The 9,868-nt window shown below is 41.9% G+C and overlaps 1 protein-coding gene across 4 annotated transcripts in view; it reads right to left on the bottom strand.

The window, feature by feature from the left end:
- Window positions 1–869: 869 nt before the first annotated feature.
- The window catches only part of ASIP (agouti signaling protein), a 30,538-nt gene continuing 21,539 nt past the window's right edge, over window positions 870–9,868 (bottom strand). For 2 of the 4 annotated variants that reach the window (XM_040080347.2, XM_040080346.2), the window contains exons 3-5: window positions 4,217–4,419; window positions 2,049–2,110; window positions 870–1,060 (exon numbers count right to left, since the gene is read on the bottom strand). In XM_040080347.2, coding sequence (XP_039936281.1) covers window positions 884–1,060; window positions 2,049–2,110; window positions 4,217–4,397 — 420 coding nt within the window. In that variant the 5' untranslated portion in view covers window positions 4,398–4,419 and the 3' untranslated portion in view covers window positions 870–883. Of the gene's footprint in view, window positions 1,061–2,048; window positions 2,111–4,216; window positions 4,424–4,539; window positions 4,587–9,868 lie in introns of those variants that run through there. The other 2 variants (XM_040080348.2, XM_058422744.1) reach the window with 2 other exon arrangements.

The following is a 9,868-nucleotide window of genomic DNA, read 5'->3' as shown; positions in this document are numbered from 1 at the left end:
TGCTTCAAGGTGTACATGTGGGATATACATTCATCTTTTGCTGATCTTTCCTTTCTTCCTCAAAGTCCCAGATATGTCTTCCTGCTTTTGGGCTCTGTACATGCAGTGTCCCTGGCAGCAGGAGAAGAAGGGCTGACTGAGTTGATTCCTACAGATATGGCTGGGGGGGGAAAAAAAAATCTGATTTTTATATTCCAAGGCACAGATACATTTAGGTTTCAAGTATATATGTATGTCATACCCCTGGGAGGTACTGCCTGGTGGCAGAATGACCAAGACCCCAGAAGGTGGATGCTTAGCTGTGGATGACTAAAAAATGTTCTTATAGCCTCAGGTCCATCTTTTCAGGTGGAATAACCTACAGAAATTCTTGTCCTGGTTTTTGTTGAATATGTAAAAATGGAGTTAACCCCAAACCCTGCATTTTCAGCCTGACACTTTGGCTGTGCTGGAGGCTGGTGATGTCCCTGTGGGCAAAGCCAAGCTCCAGTCCCTCACTGGCCTAACCAGTCCTGTTTTAGTGGCTATTTGGGTGCCATGGGGGCAGGTTCTGTGGTACTAGTTAGATAATTCTGCAGACTGGAATTAATATGACCCTTCAAATAAACCCCTCAAACAAACAGGAATCCAGAATTCATCATAAAACACACTCTTATCCTAAAAATGCCTAATCAATGCAAATCTCCCTGGTTGTCTGCTCCCTGAAGTAACATCCAGCTTGTGAAAACATTAACCCTATAATAAAGACTGTCCGTTAAATTTTAAGAGGGCAAATTCAAGCTTCAGAGCTTTCTATTTTGATTACTGGACACATGGGGCAATTTGAAATAGCCATTCAGGAAGCTAATGAAAGACAGAAGGTTTGTTGTGTTTCTGACTTGGCTTAGCACTTGGGGTTTAACATCAGGCACTGGCAGATTGTCTGGAAAATTCGACATTTGCACAAAGCACAGTAGTGACAGCAGGAATTCAAGTGTGGCTTGCAGGTTTTGAAGGTTGGCACACAGTTAGCAGCAGGTGAGGGCCTTGGCTTTGGAGATATCTTGCGCTTAGCATTTTTCTGGAAGACAAAAACACGAGAATTCATGCACAGGTGAAATGAGGGTGGTGAACAGCGGGAGGTTCTGAAGGAATGAGTAGGTGGCTGTGGCAGTGGGAGCTGTGCTAGCAATGCAGAGGCATGGTGGGGCTGGGAAATGGGAAACGGTGGCTTGAGACCAACCTTCTGAGCAAAATGACAAACCTCATTTTGACCATGACTGGATGGAGCTTTGGAAAGGGCCTGTACGAAAGAGCATGGCAGAAGTGAAGAAAGGGGGTGCAAAAATGTACTCAGATGGTGAAGTTATCAGTAAAGCCAATTAAGGTGTTATGTTTGGATCTCCCAGCTTTTCAAATGAGTGAAAATTCCCTGTCAGTCTCTTGTTTGCTGAGCTGTGACACTGAGAGAACAGGGGAGTGACCTGGCAATGCTCCACCTCGTGAGCCCAGTGATCCTCCATCCATGGGAATCCTCACTGGCACACACAGTTCAGGGAGTGGAAAAAGACCTCTCATCTCCCTGAGGACTGCAGCTTCTCTGCTGGTAACTTGGAAAGGTGGAAAATTTGGGGTTGCCCAGCATGTGCCTGGGATCTGGGAGGGATCTCTGGAGCCCAGTGGCTGCAGGCACCCTGTACACTTCTGAAACTCAGCATTATGGAATTTTTTGGATGGGAAAGGATGTTAAAGACCATCTCATCCCATCCCATCCCTTGCTGTGGGCAGGGACACCTTCTGCTATCCCAGGTTAGTGCAAACCCTGTCCAACCTGGCCTTGGGCACTGCCAGGGATGGAGCAGCCTCAGATTCTAATTTTCTTTCCACCAATAGATGTTTCACATCTATTTTTACAACATTTAGAGCTTTAAACTGTATGTAAATTATTTAAATCAGGGACTGACAGGATGACAGAATGACAGTAAAAGCCTTGCAAATGAATGCATGAGGGAAACTCTGGAAGTAATAAACAGTTCTAATCGAACAAAGTTTTCTGAACAACCACCTACCTTGGAAGTTTTCTTGTTCTCTGCCTCTTTCCTGCTGACTTTCTGGGATTTTCTAGTTAAATCTTGAATGAAAATAGCACAGCAAAATGTGGAATCAATTTTACAGAATATTATTTCAATGAGATAGTCCCATTCTTGTGTGAGAGGAGGCAGCTAACCTGCATTGCCACCTCATTGCTGCATGTTTTGCAGTTCACCTCAATTCAGAGTATCTGAACTCTGTCACTGCTGCTTGTGCAAACCAGAAGAGCACCTGATATTTGTATTTTAGAAGGGATTTTTTACACATTTTTTGGTAGATGCAAACAATGAATTATTTCAGAGAAATAAAATTAAAGGTCTCTGTGAAAAAGACTGGGGTGCTCATGCACAGTAGTCACATGAACAGAAATTGAAGAAATCTTTAAAATTCTGTAATTTCTTCTGTTAAAAGGTGGTGCTACATGCATAATTTTGGAAGGAATTAACAAGTGTACACTGCTTTCCACAAGCAAAAACTCTGCTGATTTGGCATAAACTCTGCATCTGTGATGCCACCTTTCATCCTGCAGTTCTTTATTCCTTCTCCCCCCATGATCTCATTTTACATAATGTTACTTGCAAAGATGTTTCATTCATGTGCCTGTAACTTTGCTCTCTCTATATATTTTTTCACCGTATCTAATTTTAGGTATTTATAACTGTAGATTGCATGCCTGGGCTTTGATTTGGGCTCTAAAACAGCAAGACTGTTAAAAGTGTGAGACACTTCCCAGCTCATCAAACTATTGTGGTGTTTTTGGATACCTTTATTCAGGGTGTGTGAATTTTGCAATAAGCACTATCTGTATGTAATGGATGATTGAGATAAAAACCATCCATATCCCCACTGGTGAATGGTAGCTCCTTATCTATTCCAGGATCCCCTATCAGTGTATTTTTTGATATTTACTAATTGCTAGGATTTACAGAGTTGCAGAATAAAAAATAAATATATTGAGCTGGTTTGGGGGGGGGGAGTTGGATTAATTTATTTATCTTGTATCTTTGTAAGTTAGGGTTATGTATCTCTAAGAAGTAGTGGGGAGAAACGTGTCACAGCTCAGCCCATCTGCCATATCTAAAGCATGGGCTGACTTTAGTGAGAAGATGGAGAAATCAGCTGAAGGGATTGTATTTATATCTCTGATTTTAATTGGGGTAAATTGTTATTGGAATTGTGAGTGAAGGCATCAAGGATCACAAGGACCATGAAATGGTACAGCCTGGGAGGCTGCAGAACAGCACAAGCTCTGCTAAACTCTCAGTTAAACACTGAGTTAACTGGGGATTCATAGGTTCAGATTTCTTTGGAAATGCATGTGTGGGGCAAGGGTTTCTCCTTAAAGATATGTTGTCCTGAGCAAGAGCATGGAGAAAATACAGGAAACAAGAACCAGAGTGCTTTAAACAAAAACCCTAAAAACGTGCAGAAAAGAGCTAAACAAGAGCAGCTTTATTTTTTTAATTATTAGCATTGTGACACAGTTATGAATGTTCTGTAGCTGATTATCTCCAAACACCCGTGAGTTTCTTGAGAGAAGTAGCTGGTGTAAATTACATGGAAAGAGTTAAGGCAGACATGAGGAAATAATTTTGTGAAGAAAAGAGTTAAGCATCACCCTAAAGAGGCTCTTCCCAAACAGGGCAGGTGGTCATCTGCCAGTACCTGTAGGGATAGAGCTGGTCCTGTCTTAGATAGATAAATAAATGCCACCTGGCTTTCCCTTGCAGTGCTCTTTTCCCCTATTTAAAGGCCAGGTAAACTGAGGTTATATTAATATCTGCTAATACTGTTGATTTTTCTGCCACAAGAGCAGATCCTTAAAACCCTCACATTATGTTCTTTTTTTCTTGTATGCATAAGATTTTCAAAGGAAAGTTATTTCCCATATTAGCACAAAACCATTTCTCTTCAATATGAAAAGGCTTATAGTGTGATAGGAGCTGAAGGGAAACCTGTAAAACTAAAATAAATGGTATAAATTTTTTTTCCTCTACATTGAGGTTTACCACATTGTCAATCTTGGGTGCTGCAGCCACCACAATTCTGCACCCTATGAAGCCAAGCAAAACTATCCAAATAATCCAGAATAATCAACAGCAGTACTTCCTACAAATCTTAATTTGGCACCATAGGTTTTACTCACCTACTATGGAGATGGGTGGAAGATCTGAGAGGTCCATTTTGCTCCTCCTGGACAGGTTGCATTCTGTCTTCTCCTCAATGACCAAGTGGGAATCAGCAGCTCTGAACAGGCTGTAGCAGAGCAGCAGGCTGAGGAAGAGGTTCTTTCTTTCCATCGTGGGGATGAAAAATTCCATTGTCATGAAAACCAAAGTTGGTCAAAACCTGTAGAAGTGATGGAGGGATATGGATCTCAGCAATGGTTTTCTGCCACATTGTGCAGCTTTAGCACAAATCTCTGACAATTATTTTACTTCCAGCATCTTGCCTCTGGTACTGGAATACCTAAGATTGTAGTTGTAAGAGTGGAAAAATGCTAGGTTAAATAAAACTCCCCGAGATGGTATTTTTTTCTTGATTCTTTTCTCAAAAGGTTTATTTCCCTCAAGATGTGAGGGTCCTCCCAGCTGAGCTTTACAATTGTTATTATATGGTCAAGGGCAGAAACTCAACCACATCATCACCGGAAGATGATGTCTATGAATTTGTGCTGAAAAACATAGAAAAATAATGACAATTTAAACCCTCCCTCTCCTTCACAAATTGTGGTCTTAAAAATAAATCATAAAGTGATATCTTGTTTTATTACACGTCCAAGTGACTGCTCTAATCCCATATAAATCACAGTCGTAACTCATGTGCGTTATAAAAGGCCAGTACTCTAAGTGTTTGTGTGCCTTGGGGTTATGCACTGAATAACCTCCAAGATGTGGCGAAGTCTGGGATTTGGGGATGCTTATGGAGGCACCTGAGCTGTGGATCTTGGCCATTCACCTGAGCTGACAGTCCCTGCAGGGTACACAGAGTGTGTCAACAGCCTGGACTTCTTGTCTTGTACTTTCTTGTTTTTCAAAGCTGATTTTTATTTCCATGTGCATCATTTTTCTGCAGTGTCAGGGTTATAGGAGCCTTGTTCCCCCAGAGGCACTGCCAGTCTCCAGATTTATGGGTGGCTTTGTGTCAGTGAAAAGTTACTGGATGCAGTAAAAAGAGTGAGTGAAACCAAATGTTTTGGGCCATTCATCTTGTTGTAATGACTTAATTACTGGAGAGTTAAAAGATGAAACGTTTCTGCATTGGGAGGGCTTCAATCAGGTCACTGCTGCAACGCCAAGTTTGTTCTACACCTCCTTTTATAGCCCCACTGACCCACTGTTCCCTGGGAGATGGTCAGTATTACGCTTCAATTCCAAGTGCTTGGGATCAGTTCTAGAATTGTCTGTTCTGCAGGCCATGCTCATGTAAAAAATCAGTGCTGGGGGCATCGAGGCTGCCGCCACTGGTGGCTGTAGCTGTGCCATGAGGATGCTCACCTCTGCTCTGGAGCCAGGCTGGGAGCTGGTTCAGCCTGGAGAAGACAAGACTCCAGCGAGACATGAGAACCCCTTCAGCCCTTATCAAAAAGAGGGAAAGCAACTTTTTATCCAGACAGGGAGTGATAAGACAAGGCTGAATGGTTTTAAACTAAAAGAGAAAGATTTAGGCACAGATTGCCCAGAGAAGCTGTGCCTGCCCCGGATCCTTGGAAGTGTCCAAGGCCAGGCTGAATGGGGCTTGGAACACCCTGGGATACTGGAAGGTGTTGCAGTTGGAACTGGATGGGCTTTTAAGTCTCTTCTAACCCAAACCATTCTGACAGTCCATAATTCACTCCTGGATTTTTCTGGGCTCCATTGGGATTTGCAGGGATGCATGTGCTGGATCCTTTGTGGTTTACATATCTGCATGAGCTGCAACTGAAAGAGATGTATCTGAGCCTGGTGTTTTACAGGGGAGGATTAACCTCTGGGGAGGCAGTGCTGCTGTGTCTGCATTTGAAATGCTGCACAGCTGGAGTCATTCAAAGCAGATGTCAAAGTTCAGCCCCTAGCTGGATCAGAGTCATAGCCGTGGGTAGAAGTCTCCTTTGAACGAGTTGATTCAAATTTTGTTATATCAGATGTGAAGAGCCTTTGATTTCATCCTGAATCACCTCTGAGAGAAGGTGCATCTTGTTTAGAAGATTAAAAATTCCACTAACCAAAAGGTTATTTACAAAGCCCTGCGGTGAGATTTTTTTTGTTGTCATGGTAAAATCACAGGCTTGAATTTTCAGCAGCTGCAGTTTAGTAAAGTAACAAGTTAACACTTCTGTGTTAGTTCTTTATCTACTTGGATCTTGCAAATTCTTGTACAGAAGCTCAGCCCTCACCTGTGGCAATTGCCCATTTATAATGGGAGCATGTGAACGTATTTGCTAGGTCAGGTTCCTACCCTCATATTTTTCTTATCTTCAGAGGAGTTTCCCTTTTATTGGCTTTTTCCCATCTTCTTTCACAAAAGGTGTCCAAACCTCACTGAGATTTTCTTGATGCATCCTACAGACTGCTCTAACGTGTACCTACATGTGTAAATAACCGATAGGTCATAACCATTCAGATCACAATTGGAACTTCTTTTCATCAAACTGATTTTACCAACCTGAATATCCCTGGTGATGTTCATAGTCTATGCAGATGTTTACAATTGATAGAAGAACTGAATAATGACTTGTGTGCCCAAAATCTTGTTCATGTTTTCCAAATATACAGCTGGTCAAATATAATATATTGCCTAAAAATCTTGGCATGCTAAACATTAAAGCTCCCTGATTTTTTCAGATCTAGGCTTAAAGGGAAGAAAGAAATTTTTTACAGTGAGGGTGATAAAACACTGGCACAAGTTATCCAGGAAGGTGGTCATGCCCCATTCCAGAAAACATTTAAGGTCAAGCTGGAGGTTCTTTAAACAACCTGATTTAGATAAAGATGTCCCTGCTCATGGCAGGGGAGTTGGACTAAATTACCTTTAAAGGTCACTTCCAACCCAATCTATTCCATGATTCCATGACACATGGCTTGTCTGTGGCAGGTGGATGGAGACATTTGGGCTCTAATTCTTTCCTTGCCCTCAGCTGGAGTGAAGAGAGCAAGCTGCGAGCTGGAAGCTGTTTTGCTTGGCACATAGTGGTGTCCATGCCGCAGATTTTGGTTTTTAAAGCAACTTTTTAGCCTTATTGCAGGATATGCCTGTAAGATACTGGTGGTGTTCAGGTCAGTGTCTGCTGCCCCCCTGGCATGTTGGCTGGCACAAAGCTGCCTGATGGACACCACATTGGCCTACCTCCAATGTACCGTTTAAACAAGCTTCAGCCCCAAAATGTTGCTTCTGTTTTATTTTCTTGTCTTTATCTCAGAAAAAATTGCCAATGGATATGATTTTGTCTGAGCAAACAGTAAAATTTTACACCTGACAGCTGCTGACTTCAAACAGCGACTCCTGAACAGTGGCTGGGGTAGGAATGCAAACCTGGCATGGTTTGAACCCTGGTGCATGTGAGGGTTTTTAGTCACAAGAACTTGGGTGGTAGGGCTTGTACAGCCCTGGGGTGAGTGTTTGAACCTGGAAATCACACATATTTGGGAAATATGTGTTGGGATAAAGATTAAAATGCTTTATTTACATATAAAATGCAAAATGCTGTCCACTGACTGGAAAAGTAATGCTCCCTGGAGCAGTGGAGTCTGCAAGATGTGAATGGCTGAGTTCATGAAGGGATGAAGGAGGAGGAAAGTGGAATCAGAAGTGAAATAAAAAGCTCTTAATGTCCCCAAACCTGCCAGAGCTTGAGGAGTGTTTGGACAATGCTCTCAGGCACAGGGTGGGATTTGTGGGGTGTCTGTGCAGGGCCAGAAGTTGAACTTGATGTTCCTTGTGGTCCTTCCAACCTCAGGATATTCCATGATCCTATGATTAATCTTGGGTTTCCTCTTTTGCATTGTATTGCAAAACCCTTTCCTGTTGGGGAAGATGAAGCCAGAAAGCCTTATAAATATGACTGCTTGGATTCTGAGAATGTGAAACCTATAGGTGGGATGGAATTGAAAGCAAGTTTCGATGTCTGAGGTGTCCTAGCTACTGAATGTCTGGAAAACAATTATATGGCCAGCTGAAGGTTACCTACAGATAGGTCCAAAGGTCAAATGGGATGTTCTGTCTCATCCCCAATGTATGGTTCATCCCACACCTGTACCCCTCCCCTGAAGTATCAGGTATCTGTAACCCCATTGGCACAAGTCTTGTTCCAGCCCACCCTGAAGCCCCCTTATCAGGGGGCTGAGAGAGTGGGTTGGTCTCTTTCCCCTCTTCCTCTTTGCCTGGCGCCTTTCCCCAAGGATCTTCTTCTTGGAATTTCCTCTCCCTACATTTCCCTTCCCCCACTCCCTACCTCTCCCTTCCCCCACCTCTCTAGGCCTTGCCACGAGCTGCGCCTGGCAGCTCAGAGCAGGGCCTCATATCCTTTATAATAAACCTCATCTTCTAAAACCCAACTTCAGAGATCTCTCGTCTACATTCATCCACACCGTCCTGGCGTCTGCAGCAAAGCAGTATCTACACTTTCCTAAATTTGTTTTCTTTTTCTGTCATTACAGAGAGATTTACTTTTCCATTTTGCCCATTATTTTCCTTCTGGGACTCATCAAAGTCCAATTAAATAAAGCAATCAAACTGCTTTCCTTACCTCTCCCTATGTTCATATCTGTTTCTCTCTGAGCACTTAAATTTATTTTCCTTTTGAGCCCCTAACAATTTAGAAGCAAATAGCTTTAATAGTGAGATCTTGAGAGGAGCGTTCCAATTTCCCTAATGTTGCTAAAATGTGTGAAGAGAACTTTAACATATGATTTTTAAGTTTTTGGTTCTGGAGACTTAGTCTTGCCCAGCAATGAGATTTGAGCAGTGAACTTTGGCTGTAGTTTAGCAAATTATGTAAGGAAATAGTTAACATGTTATAGTGGTTTTGATTGTCAAGGAAATTAAAGAATTTATTTAAAACAAAAACAAAGGCAGACATTTGAAAGTCTGTTGACTGTTCTCAGAGATCACAATACCCTTTTCTGTGCCATTGCCTCTCTGCTTTGGATTATTAAGTTCAATAGGTAAATAAAGCATTTTAATCTTTATCCCAATTGTCCTTCATAAGCATTTTTCCTGAATGTAAATTTGGAAAATGACAGATGATGGGGAACAACTTTTTTCTCTTTTTAGTCAATTTTTTTGTGGTGTCATATTAAAAGTCTTCATGGAAATTTGGTTTGCTTGGAAACACCCCAGTATGTTCAACACTTTTGAGGAGAACTAATTTCTTATCACAGCTTCACTCTCTTCAGAGATTTATCTTCATCCACAACAGAGTGAAGAGTGTGAGACATTAATGCAAAAAGTCTGCTATGAACACTGGAAGGGACAAGTCGACATTTTCTTACACAGGTTTTCTGTCAACTTCAGATTGACTCACAAATTAATCAGCCTCTTTATAAAGAGCTGCAAACAATTGCTTGGGAAAACGAGATGTTAAAGTAGGTGAGCAAAGATGTATAAAATACAGAAAACAATTTAACAGCACTCAATAAATTTTCACCTACACTGGGCTGCTGAGTTTCTGCTTTGAAAAGGATTCTGGAATCATTAAAGCTGGGAAAGAACTCCAGGATCACCAAGTCCAACCTTTGAACAAACACCACCATGCCCACTAAACCATAGGAGAAGACAGGAAAAAAAAAAGGGAATGCAAGGAAAAAAACAAGAATTAATG

The sequence above is a fragment of the Hirundo rustica genome, chromosome 16 (assembly GCF_015227805.2).
Source record: "Hirundo rustica isolate bHirRus1 chromosome 16, bHirRus1.pri.v3, whole genome shotgun sequence".
In the NCBI taxonomy this organism is placed as follows: domain Eukaryota; kingdom Metazoa; phylum Chordata; class Aves; order Passeriformes; family Hirundinidae; genus Hirundo; species Hirundo rustica.
This window is presented reverse-complemented; position numbering and strand designations above follow the sequence as displayed.